Below are 27,095 nucleotides of genomic sequence, written 5' to 3'. Positions count from 1 at the left end.
AGTGCTAACCCTCCTCCTATGCCGTCCAAGAACAGAGCTCTGCATTCTGTGAGACTGTTTATTACACAAAATCAGAATGCCGACTAAAGCAATGACCTGGAACCATGAAAGTGCTTCCCCATAGAGTGAATTACATGATAAGCAAGAAAAAAAAAATCACTTGATTTTCAAAATGCTGTGCTGGAACCCAACAGTGGTGTTTTGTTTTTTTCTTGTGGCTTTGTTATCTAACTCCATGTAGTCTTTAAGATGTCAAATGAAATCCAATTAGATAATGAGGGAGTTCATTGATTTTAGTTTTTCAATAACCTTAACAATAAAGCCAATTTTTTCAGGCACTGGAGCTAAATGGCAAGTACAAAAAAAGTGTGTGCAGCCACTGAATGTGCAAAGAACGTGGGTTTTGTAGACACTATGAATGCACAATTTTGTTTCGTAGGTTCAAAGTGGAAGGATGAAAGTTTGGCTCTAAATATCTATTTTTCTTCAAAGGTAAAAGACATTTTCCCCTAGTCCTACAGAGAGAACTTCCTCTAGCCTGATGCTTTATCACAGTGATCTTCCTCTTAAACCTTTGTAATCATCTATCATCTTTCTAAGGCTTTTAACCCACACTTAGGTGCTATGACACCAGGGCAAAATCTGATCAAGAGGGCCCATTGTTAATAGTCTTAACACCTTTGCAAGGTGCCAGCAAAGGCGGAGTAAGCTGCCTCTCGAACACTCTTAACCACTAGCAGCTTGAAGAATGAGGAACTGGATATGGGTAATGAATCTAGGTCTCTTGCACGGCAAACATAATGCTAATGACCATTGGACAAATGTCCATGCTTCTGAAGTGCACTCTCTAAATATAAAATGTCTGCATCACTTAAAGGATCAACCTGACTACTTATGAGAGGAGGGTGAAAATGCATTTTAGAATACATTGGACCCACTAAACTACTGTTCCCAGTTTCCATGCTGGAGGGAACTTTCTGAGCTTTGTGTTCCATTCAGAATCTTTTCCCATGGTTTTGAGGAAGGGTGTTTGACTGGGGAGCTAGCCACATAACTGGTTGCAGGTGCTGGCTGAGAAGTGGTGCAGGAAAATGAGTGGTAGAGGAAACTACTGGATCGAGTATATGCTATCAGTATGTTGCATAGACTAGGAGAGACCACAGAAAGAAACTAGAAGTAAACAATATGAAGGGTAAAGTCATGTACAGTGCAGTAGGTGAGAGTGATCGACAGAAAAATCAAGTGGACATGGAGGTCCAAAAAAGTGGAGAAGGAGAAAGATGACTTGGAGCAAGGGTATGGAGAGAGGGAAAGAAAGAAAGTTTGAATCAAGCATTTGAAAAAAGTCTGAAAAACCCCCAACTCTCAGCAGAGGAGAAAGTGAGAGAGAAGGGGCTGTGAAGGCAGAAGAAAGGGATCCTGAAAAGCAAATGCAAAGGCCAAAGAGCTTGGCAGATAAATCCAGTCCAGGGGATCTCAGTCTGAAGTTTTGAAACATTGTATGCCTGAAGATCTAATACACCTGATTTTACTTGATTAGCAAAACACATGGTGTAGCATTCTGAGCACATCCAGTTTAAGAAGGTTGCTTTAAGAGGAAAGTTATTCAAAGTCTGTGAAGTAGGTTGATCTCTGTCAAATGTTCTGTAGATTTTGTGTAATGTGAAACTTCCTGAATCCTTCCATCTCTAAAACTGATGTGATAACCCAAAAAGCAGCAGCACTCAGCAGAGAACTTGATCCAACTTTGTTATGAAAATATGAGTAAATAAACAGTGAGAAAGATAGCTTGGAACATAAAGTTGTTCTGCATGTCAAAATGAAAAAAGATCTCTTTAATAGAGCTTACCCATGTACTCAGCTGGGCAGATGCAGTCATACTTGCCTATCTGGTTCAGGCACGTAGCCCCATTCAAGCAGGGATCTGAATCACATTCATTCACTTCCAGGTCACAGTGCTTGCCTTGGTAGCCTGGGACACAGTAGCAGGAGTACCCGTCAATTCCTTCCCTGCACAATGCTCCATTGTGGCATGGATTTGAAATGCACACATTGAAGTAAGTCTCGCACAGCATGCCCGTGTATCCTGCACTACAAACACAGGTCGGGCCAGCCAAGCCATTCTGACAAGTGCCTCCATGTCTACAAGGGTTTGTGTCACAGAGGCTGATGGCTGTTTCACAGGTAGTTCCACTGTACCCAGTGGGGCATTCACAAGTAAAGCTGAGGTTTCCTGCAGTGCTTAAACAGGTAGCATTTTGAAGACAAGGGTTTGAGGAGCAAGGATCATCAGTTTTATTGCAGTCTTCCCCCAAAATATCAACTGTGTCCGCACAGCGGCAGGAATCGTCCTTAGCAGCAGCATCACATGTAGAGTTCTTTTGGCAAGAGTTTGACAGGCACCTGGAATCATTTCTTATGCTAAGTGACTCTAGGAAGGAAACACAAAAATTACTGAGAAACTTCCAGAGCAGTTTAAATAAGAAAGAACTACAAATCTTAGTATAATGTTGTTTTAAACTCCACCTCTCTCTTGTAATTCTCACTGTTGAAAAGAAAATGGAGTTGGGGGAGGTGGTGGCAATGAATTCTTTAATACAAAACAAACAAAAACGAAAAAACCAGTACCACAGCCTGAACAGAGTGTAATTTCCTATTACCCATCCCTTCCAGAGACCACTGTCAGCAGTGGCAAGATTTGCAAACTCACCGCCTAATACCAATAACAAAATGGTGACCCAACCATCACTGAACATTAGTACAGTCAGCCAGTGGTTTGGAATGCATATGATGTGGAACACTGGATCCTAAATTGATTTTTTTGAGAGGGATAATAAAGTCTTATATGTATACAGCATCTTTCATAAGAACAGCCATACTGGGTCGGACCAAGTGGATGCAGCCACTTGTGGGGGAGAAGGGAGACATGGCAATTATTTAACTGAGCACAGCATCAGTTCAGGGCAACAAGTGAAGAATAATTTATCCAACTGAAACAGCACAAGGAATTTACGTAAACAGAAATTTAGCTGAATTACCTGGGTTAATACTGTCTTCTTACAGAATGCTATGTGATCTTTCTTGCTCATTAATAGTCAGGACTTAGAAGACCTCTCTCTTCCAAAATGAAACAGCTCATTGACCCTATCATCACAGGGCATTACTTCAAGACCAATTCAGCAGAAAGCATACCACCTAGGGAATCATCAGCACCATTTCCTAGAGCACCTTAGAGTTCTCTCACTCAGGTCTGACCTGACTCACCCACAGCTTAGTTTGTAAGGTCTGAGAGGATCATTGGAGAGATGTCAACAGAGATGATCCTGTTGCTGCAGGATGTCTGTTACCCCTGGCCCCAGATCAGCAAAACATTTAAGCACATGTTTAAGTTCATCCCTAACCAGCAAAGCACGTAAGCCTGTCCCTAGGTGCTTTGTTGAACAGGGATGGACTGCTGACTTGGGGCCTGAGGAAGCAATTCTCTGATTGCCTCCTACTAAGCCAGTAGGCAATCCTAACATAGACTTTAGACAATAATGGATCAAATGTCACATCCAGTCACGACCAATGAGTGGAAATGAGGAGGAGGGGTGGTTTAGTTATTGACACAGCCCATGAAATAAAACAGAAGATGTAGAAATAATGTTAAAAGCTTAACACATGTATAATATTTAAACTGTTACTAGAATATTAGGATTACAATTTTATCCAATGCAACTTTTTTTGTAACCAATTGCCATCATGCTATGAACAAATACTGTCATGTCTAATGAACATTTGAGTAGCACGGAATTTCTTCAGTGATGACAATATAGTGCTCCTGGAACTGTGCAGCATTCTGGAGTCAGAATAAAAGGAGTAAAGCTGTTTAAATAAACAAAAAGTATACTACTGGAGGGGGAAAATCCGTATTCATACGTCGAAAAAAAGATGCTGTCACACCATGGCTGAGACGCTACTAAATAAAGCTGAATGGACCCTTCAGTCAAGAGACAAAAGAGGTGCATGTGTGCTGGAGAATGCATATTATATTAAACTATCTGTGTTGCAGTCCTGGTCTGACTGCATCATATTATGTTTTTTCCCCCCTTTCAGTTTCTGATCTGGAGCCCTGTTTTAGAAGTAGGCAGTATACATTTGTTGTATTGTAGCTGCTTGATAACGAATGGTGGAATGTTCTATTTAATAATATGCTGTTCCTTGTATGTGGGTGAGCTGTCCCTTTAAAGGGAATTCAGGCTCAGCTATCATCTGTCTCTAATTTATTCCTGGGTCTTGGGACTGGCAGTCCAGAGAGCAGGTGACTGAGAGGCAGGCCAGCTAGGATACGTAAAAGGCAGCCTGCTCTCGGGGTGGGGCAGATGGTATTGGTAGGAGAAGCAATGAGCTGGGAGGCTCATCAATAACTGGGCTGTGGAGACAGATCAGTGATAGTTAGTTCACTGCTGAGAGATTCCTGGGGTAGAATAATGGCAGACTGGGGACACGCACCAAGAGCCAGGGGAGTTCCTTGTAGAAAGGGAGCCAAGAACAGAGCCTGTGAGGGAACTGGCTATGAAGGCCCAAGGAAGGGATTGGCAGTGTAGGAAGTGGCTTGGGGGAAGTGAGGCAGGGTGGGGTGTTAGTGAATGAGATGGCCACTTCACTCTCAGGGTCCCTAGACTGGAACTGAGGGAAAAGGAGAGCTGAGGTTCTCTGACACCTCAGCTGTCGCACCTGGAAAGTGTGAGCTGATATAATGACACAATCAGTCCAGAGAGAGAGAGAGAGAGAAATCTGCCACTGACAGGAGGTCGACTATCTACAGAGCTCTGTAGATGATAAACTTTTTAGCCTAGGAAGGCAATGGAACAGTGGTCAGCCTGTAATACAAGAGACTTGGGGAACCTCTTCACTGAGATGGAAGGCGTAGGAGAACAAATCTGGGGAGAAAAAAAGACCAATGAGGCCAGTCACAGAGGACAAAAGGGCTTGTACAGTATTTTGGTTTGGTTTTTTTGTTGTTTGAGGGAGGATACAGGAGGACTTATTTAGTTTGGACTCCCTGGTTTTGTCCTGCAAGGAGAGGACTTTTTCTGGGGCCAGAGGGACAAAGCCTCAGATCATCTTACCAGGAAAGCATGCCTATAGTCGGAACTGTGGCAGAGTGACACATCTGGACATCAGAGAGGTGAGCTGTGCCTCATCATGTGGCTTCCTCTTTATGAGATGTGCAGAGGAGCTCTGGGTATATGTGAAAATAAAATATACTAATTTGGAGGATGGGTCCCACATACGCAGAGATGGATATATTTATTGACTCAAAGGCCTAATTATTGCCTGATGAAACAAGAAGCCTGTGTGTGAATATTATATACCATATTAACAATGATTCCATGATTTGACCCAAACCAGTAGTGGCCTTTAAGGTATCCTGCAAATGAAAAACATGTGTTTTATGCCTTTTTGTTTCTTTATTATGATGTATAAATAAGACCTGAAAAGAGTTGGTTTTGCTTCTTAAACTGTTTTTTTTTCTAGCCACCTATTCCTCCCCTCCCACTGTCTCCCAGAATATCATGAAAACCAAATCTTTTACTTCCCCATTTACGAGGATTATGGAAAAAAGAGTAGGAGCTTCCCTCCCCCCCCCCCCAGCCCTGAATTATCCATAGGAGTTTGAACTAAATTTTACTAATAAAAAACTAGGGAGTTTTAATCAGACTGTGACTAGAATCTGGGATGGGAAGGAATTTTTTATGGAGGCCCTGGTTGTGACACCATAGTTAAGGTTGACTTTTGCACTTCTAGAATGATTTCAGCCTCCCAGTTATGAACATGGAGGGGCAGGGAGGGAAGCAGATCCTCCCAAACTTACTTGAGTATAGAATTCATTATCTGAGAATTTACAAGTAAATCTGTTAATTAGTTTGTTAGAATTAATGAAGCTGGGTTCTTTAAGAAAACTAGCATCTATGTTAGGCACTTCTTAGGACCATATGATCTTAATAACACAATAATGCATTCTTCAAACTGTTTATATAGTTACATTAATTGAAATTGTATGATTAGGATATATCTGAAGAAATTAGGCTGTTTAAGTAATTAGCAATTGTATCTAGCTATGACTATACAGGCTACAAGAGTGGTAGGTCAACAGCTCAGCTGGGGAGATTCTCAGGCGGACGCTTCTGTCTGGTTTATGTCAGAGCAACATAAAGGGCCCTTAGGGCCACAAAGAACTGGGCACTTTCTCTCTCTCATGTGCTTGGCTTTGGGTTTTATTTGTATAGTCCCAAAGAGCATAAAAGCAGTCCTGGATGGAGATGCTGTCGTTGCTTAGGATGGGTCCTGCCCTTCGGATGGCTTTGCCGACCAGGATCAAGAATTTGCATTAACAGCATAGGCAGACTGGAGCTCCTGGAAGAAACTATGCACAGTGGTCTCTTGATGGTAGCCTCTTCTGTTAAGAAGGCAGGTATCTGGATTCTTACCAAGCTGTAGCATCTGCACTGCTACCATCTTTCTTCCTGTAGCTCTCCTTGGGGAAGAACAGATCTGCATGCCCCTCCTTGTGGTTTTTTGCCACAGTGTGTGGTCCATGATCTGGCCCCTAGTGTATTTGTCCAGACTGTATAATCACACTTTATTTTTCCTTTCCAGTTTCAATTTGACACACAGCAATGTTCTCTCTCTACAAGCTAGATTGGCACCGTACAATTGCTCTGAATAAGGGGCATCATGTAGCCATGCTTCCCCAGTAGCACAGCAGGGACCAGGCTGTGACTCAAAGGGTGGGAATTTTGAAAGCCCGTAAGCAACTTAGGTGCACAAATTCCATTAATTCTCAAGGCTCCTAAGTGAGTTAGGTGCTTTTGAAAACCCACCCTCTGAGTCACAATATGGTCCTGGTTCCCCCCACGCCCACCATTTTCCATGCCACAGCCCTCTTCCTGTTGCAGGTTACTTCTCCTCCTCTGCCCAGCTCAGGTGTGCTGGTGAGTGCATACTGGGTAGGGGAGAATAGGGTCAAGGGTCTACTTACTCCCCACTTACCTGTGCAGGATGTGACCTATGGTGTGAGTAGCCCATGCCCAGGAGAAAGGGCACACGGGTGTACAGGATGGCTCAGGTTGAGTGCTACATGGTAGCTATCAGAAGAACAATGTCTCAGTTTAACATAGTAGGAAAGGAGAGTAGGGCAAGTGACGAAACATTTGAATGTTCTTGGGAGCTAGATTTTGGCAGCTTTATATAGAGATCACCTTATGTGTCCTCACATGTTCCAAACTAAACTCTGCAGAGAATGAACCTTTTGCATTCTCAACCAATTAAGATCACTTGAGCAGTGACCTGCTCTGACAGAGATTCTTAAAATTAATGTTTTAACATTAGAACAATTCAAACAAAGCACTGATCACTTTAGATTTAGACTGATTGACACATGAAGTAATTATCTGAGTCTCTTTAAAACATCACCACATTAATCTAATTACTAGAGAAATTAGCGCCAAACCTTTTACCCCATGGTTAAGGCATTTTGATGTGAAATGCTTGGCAGTACATTTCATAGAAGATGGAATATATTGGATTCTCTGAGTTTCTATACTAAATTCTTTGCAGTAAAGCTCGCCACCTACTGGTTATCACCCATACTACTAGAAATGGTGTAAATAGTCTGTAACATTAATGAGATGGAGTTAGAAGAAACTAGTCACATTTAAGAGACTTTTTAGAAATAAAGGGGCCATATCTTCATTCAGATAAGATGGTTTAAGTCCACTGAAGTTAACAGGGTTGCACTTGTGTAATTGAGAGCATATTACTAATCAACACTGAAAAATGTATGATGCTCTCTCTTCTTACAGATTTCTGCTTCAGTGGCCAGAATCCACTCTCATGATGTTACAAGACAATGTTATTTATGAGGCTCTGAATGCACAGCCATGTGCACCTCAGGGCCAAATTTGACCCTTTAAGGTTAAATCAACAGAACAATAACAAAGAGAGGAAGATTCTAGGGTGGGATTTTCAGAAGTGACTTGGCACAGTTCCATGGACTTTCAATGGGATTTGTGCTCCTAGGTCACTCTTAATACTTTTGCTTTAGGGATCAGTTTCTTCTAATATCTGTCCTATTCAGAGCTAGGTGCTTCATGGGTTTGGGGGTTTTTAAACATAAAAAATTAACAGACACAAGAATAAATGATTCCCTCAGTTCTGATCCTATTCAGGTCTTATTTAACAGCTCTTATCTCCCTCAAATGAATGATTTCAGGCTCAATGGGGAACAACCTCTGCCCCCCAGTAAGTTGAATTATACATCCACCTTGTTTATAGACCACATGCTGGTTTCCTCCTTAACCTTCACCTAGCATCCCCTTTTATACTCATATATTGGTATCAGAGTAACAGCCGTGTTAGTCTGTATTCTCAAAAAGAAAAGGAGTACTTGTGGCACCTTAGAGACTAACCAATTTATTTGAGCATAAGCTTTCGTGAGCTACAGTTCACTTCATCGGATGCATACTGTGGAAAGTGTAGAAGATCTTTTTATACACATAAAGCATGAAAAAATACCTCCTCCCTCCCCACTCTACTGCTGGTAATAGCTTATCTAAAGTGATCACTCTCCTTACAATGTGTATGATAATCAAGTTGGGCCATTTCCAGCACAAATCCAGGTTTTCTCCTCCCACCTCCCCACACACAAATTGTGGAAAAGCAGCATCACCTGCCCCATAACCTCAGCCGTGCGGAACACAATGCCATCCACAGCCTCAGAAACAACTCTGACATCATAATCAAAAAGGCTGACAAAGGAGGTGCTGTTGTCATCATGAATAGGTTGGAATATGAACAAGAGGCTGCTCAGCAGCTCTCCAACACCACTTTCTACAAGCCATTACCCTCTGATCCCACTGAGAGTTACCAAAAGCAACTACAGCATTTGCTCAAGAAACTCCCTGAAAAAGCACAAGATCAAATCCGCACAGACACACCCCTGGAACCCCGACCTGGGATATTCTATCTACTACCCAAGATCCATAAACCTGGAAACCCTGGGCGCCCCATCATATCAGGCATTGGCACCCTGACAGCAGGATTGTCTGGCTATGTAGACTCCCTCCTCAGGCCCTACGCTACCAGTACTCCCAGCTACCTTCGAGACACCACTGACTTCCTGAGGAAACTACAATCCATCGGTGATCTTCCTGATAACACCATCCTGGCTACTATGGATGTAGAAGCCCTCTACACTAACATTCCACACAAAGGTGGACTACAAGCCGTCAAGAACACTATCCCCGATAATGTCACGGCTAACCTGGTGGCTGAGCTTTGTGACTTTGTCCTTACCCATAACTATTTTACATTTGGGGACAATGTATACCTTCAGATCAGCGGCACTGCTATGGGTACCCGCATGGCTGCACAGTATGCCAACATTTTTATGGCTGACTTAGAACAACGCTTCCTCAGCTCTCGTCCCCTAACACCCCTACTCTACTTGCGCTATATTGATGACATCTTCATCATCTGGACCCATGGAAAAGAAGCCCTTGAGGAATTCCATCATGATTTCAACAATTTCCATCCCACCATCAACCTCAGCCTGGTCCAGTCCACACAAGAGATCCACTTCCTGGACACTACAGTGCTAATAAACGATGGTCACATAAACACCACCCTATACCGGAAACCTACTGACCGCTATTCCTACCTACATGCCTCCAGCTTTCATCCAGACCACACCACACGATCCATCATCTACAGCCAAGCTCTGCGATACAACCACATTTGCTCCAACCCCTCAGACAGAGACAAACACCTACAAGATCTCTATCAAGCATTCTTACAACTACAATACCCACCTGCGGAACTGAAGAAACAGATTGATAGAGCCAGAAGAGTTCCCAGAAGTCACCTACTACAGGACAGGCCTAACAAAGAAAATAACAGAACGCCACTAGCCGTCACCTTCAGCCCCCAACTAAAACCCCTCCAACGCATCATCAAGGATCTACAACCTATCCTGAAGGATGACTCATCCCTCTCACAGATCTTGGGAGACAGGTCAGTCCTTGCTTACAGACAGCCCCCCAACCTGAAGCAAATACTCACCAGCAACCACATACCACACAACAGAACCACTAAACCAGGAACCTATCCTTGCAACAAAGTCCGTTGCCAACTGTGCCCACATATCTATTCAGGGGACACCATCACAGGGCCTAATGACATCAGCCACACTATCAGAGGCTCGTTCACCTGCACATCCACCAATGTGATATATGCCATCATGTGCCAGCAATGCCCCTCTGCCATGTACATTGGTCAAACTGGACAGTCTCTATGTAAAAGAATAAATGGACACAAATCAGATGTCAAGAATTGTAACATTCATAAACCAGTCGGAGAACACTTCAATCTCTCTGGTCACGCGATTACAGACATGAAAGTTGCGATATTACAACAAAAAACCTTCAAATCCAGACTCCAGCAAGAAACTGTTGAATTGGAATTCATTTGCAAATTGGATACAATTAACTTAGGCTTGAATAGAGACTGGTAGTGGCTAAGTCATTATGCAAGGTAACCTATTTCCCCTTGTTTTTTCCTACCCCCCCCTCCCCCCCCGCAAACGTTCTTGTTAAACCCTGGATTTGTGCTGGAAATGGCCCACCTTGATTATCATACACATTGTAAGGAGAGTGATCACTTTAGATAAGCTATTACCAGCAGGAGAGTGGGGTGGGAGGAGGTATTTTTTCATGCTTCATGTGTATAAAAAGATCTTCTACACTTTCCACAGTATGCATCCGATGAAGTGAGCTGTAGCTCACGAAAGCTTATGCTCAAATAAACTGGTTAGTCTCTAAGGTGCCACAAGTACTCCTTTTCTTTTTGCATATATTGGTAAGGACTCTGAATCCAGGATCCTATTGTCCCCTGATCAACTGGGCTCCAATCCCAGCACTGACTCACTTGTCCAGCTGTGCACTGCACAGTGCAACCTGCACTCCCAATAGACACACAGCTGTTAGTCAGCTTCGCAGAGTGACCTGGCCTGTTCCTATCTAGTAGCTCCCAGAATAAGTCAGATGGGAATGACTTTTGCCTGTAGAGAAGAAGGTGGATATGGTATAATCTCATCTTTGATTCCAGTTAGTCTCAGAATCTTTGCAAAGCTGGGGTTCAGCCCTTTCCACAGCCCCACCTTGTCCAGGGTGATTTTTTTTAATATACTGGCAAAAAATATTATCTTTGGTCCCTGTCACCATATGATAGGTGAGTAGAGACTTGCCAGCATATAGATGCACTAATCAGTTTCCCAAAGTTGTTTCCCCCTGACCCTTAGGCTTTTGTACTTTGGCAAATTTTAGGCATAGATATGGACGATCTAGGGTATCAGGGCAAAAGTTGCTGCTCTGAGTGCACACTGTTTTCCACCTCTCTGTCTCAGCACCATGGCTGGTTATGCTCCTGGTTCTGCCTAGTGTCTAGCATTGTTTTGCTAAAATGATTGTTTGCTGGAGACAGGTTGTTGAGATTGGGCTATTAGCATTTAAAATATACTAAAACATGTTTATACAATGCTTTTCATCCCCATATTTCATAGTGCTTATGAAAGGTGGTATGTATCGTTATCCCCATTTTACAGAAAGGCGCTGAGAATAAATGACTTGCCCAAAGTGGCAGGCTGAGTCAGCTGCAGAGTTGGGCCTGGAACCCAGGTCAGGAGACTTGTCTTTGTGCTTGGACCATAGCAGCACTTCATAATACTTTGCACTTCTATAGCACCTTCCATTGAGGATCTCAACACTTAATAAATGTAAATCATTTACTGATAAGATGATTAGGTAAGAGGTTTTTTTTCTTTCCTTTTCTTTTTCCTCTAAAAAGCCCTACAAGTGTAGGTAGTAGTCAGAGAAGAAAAACACATCCTTTGGCCCTCAGAATTCTGCTGGGTTGTTTCTGATATATATATACACAATCCCAAATAAATGTTCTTTCTGGACACATTTCCATAAGGTAGCTAAATACTGTAACTCGAGGCAGGAGTTTTTACTAAATTTCAGTCACTAAGGGCCTAGTTCATCGCATTCAGGTGAACTATTGTCAGGTCTGGACTGTGCTAACTAGTTCATCACGGCTTGCAGATGCTTGTTGTTAGCAAACCGATTCCTCAGTAGGGCCTGCTATTTTTTTTCTTGGAGAAAGAAGGGCCTGATCTTCACTGGTGCTTTCAGCACCAACAGCTGTAGGGTCCTCTCATGTAATCTACAGACATTTTCTGACCTTCTCAAAGCAGCTGGTATATTTCCTAGGAGAAGAACTCCCCTGCGGAAGACAACTAGATCCTGGATACATTTTAAAGTCATCAGCACTGACAAGCGCATGGTGCCTGGCAGGGGACTTAATTGGCTGCACATTCCCCTTTATTGAACATATAGCTAGTTCTTCACTTGTCTGCTAAATTAAAATCAGGAAGTTTAAATTATTGTGACTCTCTCTCACACACATTTAAGTAACAACCACACACACTAACATAGGCAAGGGAGATCAAAGCGAAGACTGGTATTCTGTCCTTGCCCAGACCTTTTGTTTCATATTGAGCAGATCCAGCTGTGCATCACTATACATGGTTCATCTGAGGGGAGCACCATCCCCTAGTGTTGCCTAACACATTGTCAAAGGCTTGAATGTTTAGCCTTATACCTGCCACTGAAGTGTTAACACGTACTACTGTTCTTTGTCCTGCTGCAGCACACATGCTGGACTATTAGTTGATAGCTGAGACTTTCAATTTTAAGTGCCTTTAGTCATAACTATTTAATTCCTTAATTATTAATCAAGTGGTGTTGAGCAGGGATTATATTTGAGTAAGAGAAATTGCGTGCTGCTCCACTCAAGTACAACCCACAGTCCCTGCCCATATGGGTTGGGATTTTTTGCTAAAATGATCAGCAGCAGAATAGTTAACTATGTTGACATGTGGAAAGTCCTCATTAGCTTTTAGAGGTGACAGTGCATTGAGATAAACACAGCACCATTGGCCTCTCAGTCTGTCAGGTGACTTAGCAAAAGTAGATGGCATTGGTTCACATTCAGAAGGTTTCCTTCACAACCAGATAAGGCTAGCAGAGAAGTGCTGGTACAACAAACTCCTGAGTAGCTGCTTAGTCCTGTCCCTGGGGTTCGGAGTCAGAACCATCCTTCAACATTTGTTGTTCATTTCTTGTTTAAACAAATCTGTCACTGAGATTATAACACAAATGTATGAGTTCCTGTCACTGAACTATCAAGTTCTCTGGTCCTAGTAAGGTTTTGAGAGAATTAGCATTTAAGTGGATGTATCTGCATTGCTCAAAGTGCTTAGCACTGCACTGGAGAGTGCTTAGCTCTGGTATACCTAGACATATCTCAGTTTATCTGCAATGTGCCAGTGAAAACATGTGGTTCATAACTATGCTGTGACTCCCTGGAAAAGACAGCCCTAGAAGGCTCTGGCTGTGCATATGCATTAAACCTTGGGGTGGCACTGGTGGCACTTAAAGAAGCACTGGTGAATATGAGACCACAGAAGCATAATACGGAGAACAAAGAGACAGGGATTGAGTTGTCTCGGACATCTTTAGCATGACTTTGAAGGAATGGATGTTATGATTGGATCAACACATGGGGGAAGGAAAGCATGCCAAGGGGGTAGGTACAACACCAATAAAGCCATAGGAACGTGTACTGATGGATGGGAATACCTCAAGAGATACAAGGCACCACCAACACAACTTCATCCACTAGCATTGTCTGGGGTCCAACCTCTACCTTCCCTCAGTACCGCTCAAGTTCTCCTAAGTCATATAGCTCTCACAACTACTGTTCTCTCCATCTCTCTCTCCCATTTCTATCTGTGTCCCATTCCTCCTTTCCCAGCTGTGCTCCATCATTTAATACAATGAACAGTTTAATTACATTGCCACTCTACGTTTCTTCTGGAGACCAGATCAGCACTCAGGCACCTGATGAGAGCCAAAGAAATGCCATCCCTTCTTCCTCATGCTTCAGCCATTCTCTATGACCTGACCTTCTTGGTCCAGAGCCTGTGCACAATTTAGAATTAATACCCAATGTTTACTTAGTTTCATTTTGGAAATAAGTGCCGTACTTCAGAAGGTCTAAACATGCTTCTGTCAAACAAGCAAGCACATGCCAGTGAGCCCTAGGAAGATGCTAACCATTTGGTCATAAAAGAGTTAAGATTAAGGGTCTCTTGAATGTGTTTACTTCAGTTGTGTTTCCAAAGCATCCTATCATGTTGTTATAGAAACCACAGGCAGGTTTAAATCTTGAATCAAGATTATTACCATAGTAACCAGCACCACCAAAAAAAAAAAGTCAGTTATTCAAAACATTCAATTTCCATGGAAAAGGCCAATTTTGTTTTCAAATGCACTTGCATCGGCAGAAACAAAGAAACTAAATTAACAACATATTTGCTACAGCAGAAGCACTATGCAAGGCATATTAGTATATCAGTAACTACTGAAAAGCATTATAATTTGAAAATGTTGTTTAGGAAACACTTGAAGATCAAAGACATTTGTGATTCAAATTACAGAATTGGCTATTAAATGGGTGCCTTCATTTCATTATTCTTCCATGAGCCCTGAAAGCACATGCTAATGTGACACTGCTCCCCGAGCATGAAGGCTGTTACTGTTTTCCATTGTTTTCTGTTGCTACCATTTTATCTTTGTGCAATCCCAGCCTGCCTCCTCCTATATGCACCGTACAGCAACAGCTACCGATTATACTAAACACACTGACAATATGACAGGTTTTCCTACAAAACAACCACACACTGATTACCTATCAAGTCACAATGTGGTGTGTTTGTTCAAAGGCACTAAGTTGGCATCACACACCCTCACAGCTTCCCCTCCCATTAAGGAGCACTTAAGACAATGAGAGAAAGGGTGCTGCTCATTAACTCATGGAGTATCTTGCAAGCTAGTGCACAAGAACACAAACCTCCTAAGTGTCACTGCTTTCTTCTGGCACTTCCTCTTCCACTTCCATTCTTTGCTTAGATGTAACCAGACTGCTCTTGCTTCCATCTGTTTTGCACCAGTGGGCTCAAAAGGGCTTTTAAAGCCCTTGGCATCGTGCTACTGCCAGTGCTACCCTTTGCAGGATGCAGGGCACTGTTTCTTTGCCTGGGCAGGGAGAAACCGTGCCATGTAAGGCTGGGGGACGTTGTTCAGATGAAACTAGTTCCATCAAACAAATTCAGTTCATCGAAAACATTTCATGAATTCCCATCAGATTTGCTCAATTATTTTGATCTAAAAACAAAACAAAAAAATCCAGTGGTTTGGTTTTGACTTTTTTTATTGTTATTATTTAAAGGAAACATTTCGGGTAAGCTATGTTGCGCGTTTGTAGAGCCATAATATAAATAGAAAAGGAGGACTTGTGGCACCTTAGAGACTAACAAATTTATCTGATCATAAGCTTTCGTGAGCTACAGCTCACTTCATCGGATGCATACTGTGGAAAATACAGTGGGGAGATTTATATACACACAGAACATGAAACAATGGGTGTTACCATACACACTGTAATGAGTGTGATCGGGTAAGGTGAGCTATTACCAACAGGAGAGCGGGGGGGCGGGAAAAAACCTTTTGTAGTGATAATCAAGGTGGGCCATTTCCAGCAGTTGACAAGAACATCTGAGGAACAGCCGGGGATTGGGGGGGGGAGGAAATAAACATGGAGAAATAGTTTTACTTTGTGTAATAACCCATCCACTCCCAGTCTTTATTCAAGCCTAAGTTAATTGTATCCAGTTTGCAAATTAATTCCAATTCAGCAGTCTCTCGTTGGAGTCTGTTTTTGAAGTTTTTTTGTTGAATTGCCACTTTTAGGTCTGTAATCGAGTGACCAAAGAGATCGAAGTGTTCTCCGACTGGTTTTTGAATGTCATAATTCTTGACGTCTGATTTGCGTCCATTCATTCTTTTACGTAGAGACTGTCCAGTTTGGCCAATGTACATGGCAGAGGGGCATTGCTGGCACATGATGGCATATATCACATTGATAGATGTGCAGGTGAACGAGCCTCTGATAGTGCGGCTGATGTGATTAGGCCCTATGATGGTGTCCCCTGAATAGATATGTGGACACAGTTGGCAATGGGCTTTGTTGCAAGGATAGGTTCCTGGGTTAGTGGTTCTGTTGTGTGGTTGCTGGTGAGTATTTGCTTCAGGTTGGGGGGCTGTCTGTAAGCAAGGACTGACCTGTCTCCCAAGATCTGTGAGAGGGATGGGTCATCCTTCAGGATAGGTTGTAGGTCCTTGATGATGCGTTGGAGAGGTTTTAGTTGGCAGCTGAAGCTAAAACCTCTCCACTAACCCAGGAACCTATCCTTGCAACAAAGCCCGTTGCAACTGTGTCCACATATCTATTCAGGGGACACCATCATAGGGCCTAATCACATCAGGCACACTATCAGAGGCTCGTTCACCTGCACATCTATCAATGTGATATATGCCATCATGTGCCAGCAATTCCCCTCTGCCATGTACATTGGCCAAACTGGACAGTCTCTACAGAAAAGAATAAATGGACACAAATCAGACATCAAGAATTATAGCATTCAAAAACCAGTCGGAGGACACTTCAATCTCTCTGGTCACTTGATTACAGACCTAAAAGTGGTAATTCTTCAAAAAAAAAACTTCAAAAACAACTCCAACGAGAGACTGCTGAACTGGAATTAATTTACAAACTGGACACCATTAACTTAGGCTTGAATAAAGACTGGGAGTGGATGTGTCATTACACAAAGTAAAACTATTTCTCCCCTCCCTCCCCCCCACTGTTCCTCACACGTTCTTGTCAACTGCTGGAAGTGACCCACCTTGATTATCACTACAAAAGTTTTTTTTCTCTCTCTCTCCTGCTGGTAATAGCTCACCTTACCTGATCACTCTCATTACAGTGTGTATGGTAACATCCATTGTTTCATGTTCTCTGTGTATATAAAATCTCCCCACTGTATTTTCCACTGCATGCATCCAATGAAGTGAGCTGTAGCTCACAAAAGCTTATGCTTAAATAAATTTGTTAGTCTCTAAGGTGCCACAAGTACTCCTTTTCTTTTTGTGGATACAGACTAACACGGCTGCTACTCTGAAACTTGTAAATACCCAGTGACGGCATCTAAACTAGAGCCTTTTCAGGGAGATCTTTTTCAAGACATGGCATGTTTTACAGTCCCAAAGGGCATAGTATGCAGGGCTGAAAGGCTGAAGAATAGATTTAGAACTAATTCCCGCTACTTAGTACTTTAGGATTCTCAAAAGCAATTTTTTCCAGGGATCATATTTCCTTTGATCTTGCGATAATTAATTGTTATAGGTAGCCTTGAACGAAACTAGGCATTCTGTTACTGTACTCCTAAGACACTGTGTTCACAGTTACAAGGAACAAACTATCTGAATTAATAGTTTCAGTATAGGTGCATGAGTGGTGTATTTTTGTGACTGCTTGGTACTGATATTTTTAAGGAACTGATTATTCATAAATACTAAACCTGACCATGATCATGACATTCAAATAACATAAATATAATATTAATTGTCTTCATTTTGGTGTAATTAATATATTTTAATTCTACTACTTTGAAAGAGGAAATTTTGGTTCTGTTATGATTGTTGGAGTTTTTATGGATAATAACTACAGGATCAGGTCCTAGCTGTGTCCTTTAGCTCCCCTTCTATTAGCATACCAGAAAAATGGCTTGGTCTGATGTTTTCTAACTGCTACACTTCAAGTTTTCTTCCTCTTCCCCTCTCCCATGGTGAATGGGAGTTTATATTAGTGCTAATAGTATTAGATTAATTTTGTTTCTTGTTTCAAATTGTCCATGAACAGCTTATGATTTTTTCTATCCAGTTTTTGAAATTAGTCACTGAATAACTTCAGCAAATATGCTAGGTCTGTAGAGCGTGCATGTTCAGTTTGAGACTCCAAGAGCTTGGCTTGTTTAGCCTAACCAAAAGAAGGCTGACAGGAGATATGACTGCTCTCTAGAAATACATCCGTGGGATAAATACCAGGGAGGGAGAAGAGTTATTTAAGTTAAGCACCAATGTGGATATAAGAACAAATGGATATAAACTGGACATCAACAAGTTTAGGCTTGAAATTAGACAAAGGTTTCTGACCATCGGAGGAGTAAAGTTCTGTAACAGCCTTCCAAAGGGGAGCAGGGGGGCAAAAAACCTAACTGGCTTCAAGACTGAGCTTGATAAATTTATGGAGAGGTCAGTATGATGAGACTCCCTACAATGGCATGTAGCCAGTCTGCAACTACTAGCAGCAAATGGCTCAAATGGCTGGTGATGGGACACTAGATGGGAAGGACTCTGAGTTACTGCAGAGAATTCTTTCCCAGGTGTCTGGCTGGTGGCTCTTACCTAAATGTTTAGAGTTTTTCCCCAGATCAGACTGGCAAAGACCCTGGGGTTTTTGGGTTTTTTTTTTTTTTGCCTTCCTCTGCAGCATGGGACATGGGTCACTTGCACTTAAACTAGTGTAAATGGTGGATTCTCTGTAACTTGAAGTGTTTAAATCATGATTTGAGGACTTCAGTAACTCAGCCAGAGGTTATAGGCCTATTACAGGAGTGGGTGGGCAAGGTTCTGTCACCTGCAATGTGCAAGAGGTCAGACTAGATGATCATGATGGCCTTTTGACCTAGACTATGAGTCTGTTTTAATTAGCTGACATTCAAAGTCAGAAATGTGTTGGTTAGTTTTCATTGGACACATAGGTCACACGGTATGAATGTTTCCTTAATGGATGAGCTTAAGCCTTAGGACTTGTCTACATAAACACTTAGTTAACAGCAAGCTGAAATGAATCTATCCCGCACTAGCCTGCCATGCACTAATTGTCCATGTGGACACTCTAATCCACTCCTGTTTCAAAATGGGGTAGATCCAAGTGCCCTCGGGAATTCTTTTAGTGTGCAACAGCAGGGTCCACATGGACACTTAGTGTGTAGCAGGCTAGTGTAAGGTAGATTTACATCGAACTTGTCATGAACTGAGTGTTTGTATAGACAAACTTTAGGATCAGGTTGCCAGCGTAAATATTCCATTTTTTAATAATTCAGAATTCATATCCTGTAAATATTCTTCAGTATTTGCTTAAATTGCACTGTTTCACCAAGCACTTCTATCCAAAAATTCCTTTGCTCAAATATTCATAGAAAGTAAACACAAAAGGATCATGGACATAGCCAAATGGAAATTTTTAAGATTTTGAAAAAATATTTGCAGACGTTTGGCAGGATTGCTCATCTGTACTGAATACAAGTAATTAAGACATATATCTAATTATAATATCTGATTAGCACCATTATCTTTACTGAGGAGGAAAAACTAATACAATGAAATATAAAATTAAGAATTTACTTATTTTATTCCTTAGATTCACAAATATGTAGTATCTTTGTAATAATTTGCTAGGAACATATAATGATACCTAGTTTTAAGCAGAAGAAAGGATAGTACAGTATGGCACTACTAGTGATTTCCTAGCAAAAATAGTTACTTCTCACAGTCCCCTTCTTCCCAGATTTTTCCCTAAAGTCCTCAGCTTGCCCTCATTCTACACACAGTTCCCACTGATCTCAATAAAAGTTGCATTTGCTGATTAAGAATACTGTATTCCTCTTAAGTGGTTTTATGACATAAGAGAAATTTGCTAACTCTTCTCTAATCCTGAAATCCAAGATACACATGCAATAGTTAAATGCAGGAACTGCCAGATTTATTGGTCCATCAACAGTTTTTTTCATTATGATGGGGGACACTGCTCTCAATTCATCCTGGCGAAGCACCCAGAAGAATGCTATTGTCCCAATGCAAAATTCCCAGGAAAGTCAACTGGAGTTGTGTTGGATTATTAGAGTACAGAATTTTGACTCTTGGGGCAGATATAAGCAATCTCAGACCTGTCAATTGGTTCCCAGAAACATCTAAGAAATTTATGATAGAAGTTAAATTCACCAAACTGGAACAGCAGTAAACTACACAACCCTGAACCAGCTGATCAGTCTATACCCCAAGTTAGATGCACCCTAAAGTAGGTTAGGTAGCACTGCTTCTGTCTGCCTGTCCATGGGATTTTGGTGGGGGAGGGCATCCCTGATCAATGGATGAACTGAAACAGTGCATCTCCTAGCTGCATTCTTTCCGTGCAGTGATAGCCCCTGCAACAATGGAGAATGTGCAGCCAGATTCTACTGCAGGTAGATTTACTGCTTCTAGGGCTGTGCATCTAGGTCTGCTCTGGCTTCCATTGGACATAGACCCAGGATTGAAGCTGGGCCTAGAGAGGAGATATGGCATACAAGATAAAACCATTATAATAGTCTTTATCATCTGATTACTTTACACCGGGGTTTCATGTGTGTCTATGTGTGTAACCTACACAAAGCAGCCCTTGTAATACTCCCGTCCAGGGTTTCTTTGTGACTATTTCAGGTGAAGAGAGTGGGCTAATAAAGTCTACATTGGTATCAGGCTGCTAGAGGTTTGTTTTAATCTGTTCATCTACTTGAGATAAAACCTACTGTTAATGAGTTATCTGCAATAGCCATATATAAAGTCCAGGCACCTGTTTCCATCCCAGCATCACATGCATCAGTGAAGTGCTTAGTAGGGTATAGCGACTGGCAGAGTTCATGTCCACATTTCATTTGTGTGAGAGCATGGTTCCCTAGCCATAGCATGTACTTAATAAAGCAGACCAGAAAAAGGGGCCTGCTGTATGAAGATGTGAAGCTACATCTTCCAGGATACTAAGAGTGCTTTGCACTTCCCTGGTGGCCCAAATAAGCCCTAAAGCTCATTTAAATGGCCACTTGAGATTTCCCTCTGCATAAGGGAATCCCCAGGTAATGTAGAGCTCCTGTGGTACTCTCTCTCTCCCAGCTTTTGGAGCAGGAGATATTGCCAAGAAATAGGGGATAGGGCTGGGTCTGTGTAAGCTCAGTGGCCCTGTGGAGCCATTGGCAACTGGTGTAAAACAGAGTAGCCCTGAGGATACTTTAATTTACACTGGAGACCAGCCAAGCAGACATATGGCTGCCTCCCCTTCTGAGCTGTCCTGAGCATGTAGGCAGTACCACAAGCAGGCTGGAGGGTGTATTAAATGGCACCTTATTATACTCCACTTCAGAAAAATCTCGGTGTGCATTTCAAACCCTAGCTTTAAATTTCTACTACAAGAATAATATTTTGAGAGACAAAGCTCCGCCTGGCCAAAATCTGGCAGATCTTAAAAGTGTGGCAGGAGTCTGAAAAGCAATTGTAAGGCTGATCCCTCACTACTCAACAGATCAGCAGCACGTGCATATGCAGAATCATCTCTGATGAGACAGAATGAGCTGGATTCTCATCAGTTTTGTGCATCATCAATAGAACTGTGCCCTACTAATCCCCAGTCATTCCTGTGCACACCCAATAAAGGTTAAAGAGGTTGCACCAGTGCCACCATAAGGACACTATTTGGCCTACAGAAGCTTTATTAGTGGCAGTGATGTGGAGGGAAAACACTTGAATCATACCCCAGGGCGAGTTTTCAGAACTGATGATTAAAAACACCCCCGTAGTTTCACCTGTTAGCTGAGAAAACTGGATCTGATTAACAGTGAGTAATGCTAAACATGGAACCCCACAATGCCATATGTACAGTCACTTTTCCACAGTAGAACTGTACTTTAAGCTCTAATCTGACTAGATATGATATCACCAGCCCAGGAGTCAGAAAGATGTTTTTTCTGGAGTTGTGCCCACACTGAAATATCAGAACCTAAGCCCCTTCCCCTGAATTTGATGAAGGCTTTTATCCAGAACCAGTCTCTACAATGGGCTAAAACAGAACACTGAATCTGAGTAATCCTGAAATTCAGATAGAAACTGGACCTAGATCCAAACTCTCTGGCTTGAGCCCATCTCAAAGATACTAAAAATCTAGATCTCCATTCATCCCTAGTTTCCTTATCACAAGACAAATATATATATCTCCAGTTTTTATCATTAGAAAGTCCATCCAGTCCTCAGATGATGCCTGTTGTACATTGTCCAAAATATCAAGGTCTTTATCTATACTTAGTGCTCACTGTACCACTCTAAAGGTTTCTAACCACACAGTTCTGATTAACTTCAGTAGGAGTTGCTGAGAAGACACAATCTGGCCCTTAGTGTATTCTAACCATTACTTTCCTTGATTTGTTATGCAATCATTTGCATACGTAGAGCTATGGCTGCCCCCAACACTGAGATCCTTCTTTCAGGTTATTATTACTTACTATTTTCCTTAGGTCCTTTTCCTCCATTTTCCTTGAGTAAAATGCCATTCAATGTCAAGTTTGCTTTCTTTTGTCTCTCCCTAGCTGCATCCGTTTACATTTACTGAATTCACTAAACTATACTTTTGCCCATTGCCTTTGGTGGCTCTACCTTCTTAAATGCAGTGGTCTTGCATTAGTCTGAGTGCCAAAGGACTACTAGCTGCTTCCAAGTTCAAAGCCACTTCCTTTTTGTTTGCTCTCATTAAAATTAAATTCAGTTTTACTACCAAATAGGAAATAACCCCTACTAATATCAGGATGAGCCTCCAGCTAATTTAACGGGATCCTAAAAGGAATTCAAGTTTGAATTCTTGGAAGGGAGTGTAGCTCGATGGTTGGCGAGTTCACTGATTCAACCCCTTCCAACATTCCAGCATGCTGATTTCCTATAGGAGTTCCTGCTAGGAGTGAAAACAGCTGCTAGGAGTGAAAGCAGCTCCTCTGCATGAGGGCAGTAGAGAAGACACTGCCAGAGGGTGCAAAGAGGTGTAATTAACACATCCATGCATCAGTTTTACTGAACCTTGACCCACAGCTACAAAGAAATAATAATAATAAATTGATTCCTCTTTGAGATGCATTTTTGCCAATCATGAGACAAGTGTTTTTTATTTAATTACAGTTTGTAACGCCTACTAGGAATTTGTCAGACATCATTTTCAATGTCATAACTCCTTGCAGTTATTTTACAGTTTCCATAGTACTTTTTCATTTCCTGGCAACGCTGCCTTCACCATTTGCTACAGGGGGGCTTAATATAATGATGAAGTTTTCATAAGTGTCTAAACAATGTCAAGGCAATGTAAAGATAGTGTCAATGCAGTTCTGTGCAGATGACATTGTGATGGGCGGGAAGGGGAAAGCCCTGTCAGTATAGGTCTACAGAGCAAATATTTCAATGATAAAACAGTGTCACTGTGAGTTGAGAGGGACGATCAAGATATGCAAAAGCAGAATATAGCCACTGTGAAGCTGTCAGGGCAACAACACAGTGTTAAAACTAGAGAAAAGTTCAACTGGCAGGGGGACCTGTCCTAACTAGTTGCCCCTTGGTTTCCCTACTTCTCTCCTTTGACATATTCCATTTCCAGTATAGCACAAGGGGGATCCCAATCTGACTGAGGTCTTTGGACGCTGATGTAATATTTCAATAATATTAATTCAAAGTACTCCACCCCTTTTTGTGCTACACAGTGCTGGAGTTTGTACCTCTGTAAACGAGGATATTCCGGGGCTCAGTGGTAGGTCAGAGATGTTGCTTATCTGACGTACATCCAAATAAGTGCTGTCAATATGCCGTACATTGCTGTAAATATGCCATACTTCTGGAAATAGCATACAGCTGTGCTGCACAGCTTGATCCTGGGAAGCGCTGAGCACTCTGCCTCCAGTTCAGCAGAAGGTAAGCATGTGCTTAATTTTAAGCATGTGAATAATCCCACTGACTTCAGTGGTAGTACTCACATGTATAGAAGAGCATGGATTGAGGCCACATGTTCAACACTTTGCGGAATCGATCCCATAATGACCTTCACACAAAGTGCTTTATAGGCTTGATCTTCCACCACTGAATGGGGACTTTGCTATTACCTTCAGAGGGTGCTGGATCAAATCCTCTAAGCACTGTATAAATAAAAAAAATCTCCATTTAACTTTTAAAGAAGTCTAATGTCCTATGACCAAATCCAGCTCCCATTAAGTCAATGAAAACAAAATAAAATCAAACCAAACCCCCACAATGGTTGGCTTAATGGAAGTTAGATCTGGCCCTTTATAGTTCAGAACTAATAAAACCCTGTTGGACTGGGTAGAACACTAATGTCTTAAGCTTAGCTGGTAAGACCTGAAATATTATTGGCCTATGGACCAATTGAGGAGACAGATATCATAATAGCTCCTGGTCTCTGACATTATGTATTTGTTTGTATTACAGTATCTCTTAGGAGCCCCAGTCATGGACCAGGACCCCGTTGTGCTAGGTGTTGTACAAACAATATTCTACTGTCATTCCTGACAGACAGTAGCATACTGAGCTATGTAGATAGCCTATCTCTAGGCAAAGAATCTGGGATTTGGATGTTCATTTTTAACACACAATAACTATGAATATTAAGTATTGTACGTGGTGAAAGGATTCAATACCTAGAAAATATTTACAGCTGACAATATTTGAGATGTACAGGAAAACTGAGATTTGGATAACCCTACAACTACTTCCCTAATGAGCAAAAAACATAGAGGATAAAGGGTTGACCCCCAGGAAATAGAGTCAGACCACAAACAAAACACAGTACCCCTGAATCAACTTTTCTTGTAGCAAGATCCTTGGAGAGTGGGAGAGAGACATCCTTTGGAGAGGAGGAGTAGTGGGAGTGGATGTATAGCTCAAATATGCCAGTTTCTGATACTCTTACTCATGTCAGACAGTATTCGGCTCACGTAGTTGCAATGACATCTACCGCTGGAGTGAGGTCCTCCCCAACATGACTTGAGGACACCAGAATCCAAGTGAATCCGTGTGGGTGGAAATCTGTGACCATACAGAATCCCTCTGAACTCCATATGCCTTCAAATTAAAGGTGAAAATGCTAAGTGTTTCTTAAAATGATCTCTATATTTATTTGCACTCCTTTTGGAAAAAAACATAGGTACAGATGTATCAGTCAGTAACAAATTTTCCAGCACACTGCTTATGAAACACAAAATTTTTCGGATTGTGTCCCCCCTTACTCCTCTCCATGCCCTGCCCTGCCCTCCCCTCCCCTCCCTTCCACTCCCCCGGAGCTGGGACCAGGAGCGAGGCCAAGGCTGGGAAAGGGAATATGGAAAGGGGTAAGGGGGTTGAGGTTGGGGCCGCAGCTGGGGGTAGGTCTGGGAGCAAGGTCTCGGCCAGGGGCTGAGGCTGGGGGCAGGAGTGAAGTTGTAGCTGGATTGCAGTGGGGGCCGGCAACTGGGCCTGTGGTCAAGTGTAACTCCATTCCCAGCCTTGCCCCCAGCATCTGTTCTGGGCTGGGAACAGAGCCGCGGCAGACGTTGAGGATGGGGCTAGGCACACACGGGGCCAGGAGCCAGGGCTGCAGCTGGTGGCAGGACCAGAGCAGAGCTGGCAGTGGGAAGAGCTGGGTGGTGCTCCCTCCCTGCCCCTGTGAGGGCTGGCCCACACCCCTCCACAACTCCATCCCCCCGACAGTCCTCCACGCCCCCATAGGTGGTGTATCCTACACTTCGGGGACCTCTGGATTAGAGTAGAAAAGATTTCTGTTCCACTACTATGGCCATTTGTTCAGAATGAGAGCATGAAATCCAAAGCCTTAACCCTATGGTTTTTTTTATTTGAACTGCAAGTAGTATATGAAACTAAGTTCAACCTGCAGCAGCACTGTTCTAAGTAAGCTGTTTTAACTGATTATACCGTAGATTGTTATGTTGCATTAAAACGTGAGGGTTTTTTCCTCAGATTCCATTAATATGAAAATGTTCTGCCCATTTGGATCAGGTGTCAGCTGTAGTTGAGTGTTTCTCTCGCCAGAGGCTCAGATGCCTCCTGCCATTACTGTTCACACCTCACCAGTTATGTGCCTCTAGTAATTATTGCAACTAGCCAATCATCATAAAGGAAGGCCTACAGGATGGCAGGTTGAGGATTATAGTCGGTGGTTGGTCTGAGGTGATAATGAGAGAGTGCAAGGAGTGTTAACCAGATAAAGAAATGCTGTGCAACTGAAACCGTTTCAAACCAGTAATGGAAGTCGCAGACCCAGTGATTGGCTATGTTTGTTATGTAGTGAAATGTGTATTGATTTTTGTGGCAGGGGGGAGGGGAATCAAACTGGTTACTTGAAAATATAAGGCTAAACCCTGGGACCCTTACTCAGGCCCACTAGGAGATGCATATGGGTGTGCTGCCACTGGAGCCCACAGGTGGAATTGTGGCTGACCAATTTTTCCTGGGCTCTCCCAGGAAGCACACACCAGAGTGGCAACTCTATCTCTCTTTGGTAGGGTCAGTGTGCCCCCAATTATCTCTAGCACTTTTGGGTGAGCTAGCCAGGAGCTTCTCAGCAAGCCTTTGCTGGTCCCTGCATAGAAGTACATGTGTGATAAGTTCCTTGTGTCCTTTCCCTGTACATCTGAACAATACTCGTCAGAGTCTGCCCTCAGGTTTTACTTATTCCTCTTTTTCATATATTACTCAGGACAAAACCCATCGGGCTAGTGTAGGTGTGGCACTACAGTCTGGAACCTTAAGGCTGAGGAGAAACTAAGGTCTTTTAGTCTATATTTGGTGTAGTATTCCATATTCTTGGGGAATCTCATGTTAACTACTCCCTTTTCCTATTTAATAAAGGATCTATACCAAGAGATAGATAGATAGAATTTCTGTTGAAATTCTCCACTGATTTCAATCACAAAATCAGAGTTCATGATTCTAATGAATGGCAGGAGGGAAAACAACAGAATAAAGACAATGGACTTCAAGACAGCAGTCTTTAGCAAACTCAGAGGATTGTAGGTAAAATCCTGTGGGAAGCAAGACTATGGGGAAAAACAAGGTCACAAGCATTGGCAGTGTTTTAAAGAGATATTATTAAGGGCATAAGAGCAAACTATCCCAATGCGCAGGAAATATACCAAGTAGGTCTCAGATCATTTTGGCTTAATCAGGAGATCTTCAATC

General features: G+C 42.3%; 1 protein-coding gene across 8 annotated transcripts in view; it reads right to left on the bottom strand.

Annotated features, from left to right (window-relative positions):
- The window catches only part of CRB1 (crumbs cell polarity complex component 1), a 163,124-nt gene that overhangs the window by 110,573 nt on the left and 25,456 nt on the right, over window positions 1-27,095 (bottom strand). For 7 of the 8 annotated variants that reach the window (XM_048861064.2, XM_048861063.2, XM_075131550.1 and 4 more), the window contains exon 2: window positions 1,850-2,431. The exons of the other annotated variant lie outside the window; for it this stretch is intronic. In XM_048861064.2, coding sequence (XP_048717021.1) covers window positions 1,850-2,431 — 582 coding nt within the window. The remainder of the gene's footprint in view (window positions 1-1,849; window positions 2,432-27,095) is intronic. 8 annotated transcript variants of the gene reach the window in all.

Source organism: Caretta caretta, chromosome 8, assembly GCF_965140235.1.
Source record: "Caretta caretta isolate rCarCar2 chromosome 8, rCarCar1.hap1, whole genome shotgun sequence".
Classification (NCBI taxonomy): Eukaryota; Metazoa; Chordata; order Testudines; family Cheloniidae; genus Caretta; species Caretta caretta.
Note: the sequence above shows the minus strand (reverse complement) of the source record. Positions and strands in the feature narration are given on the sequence as shown.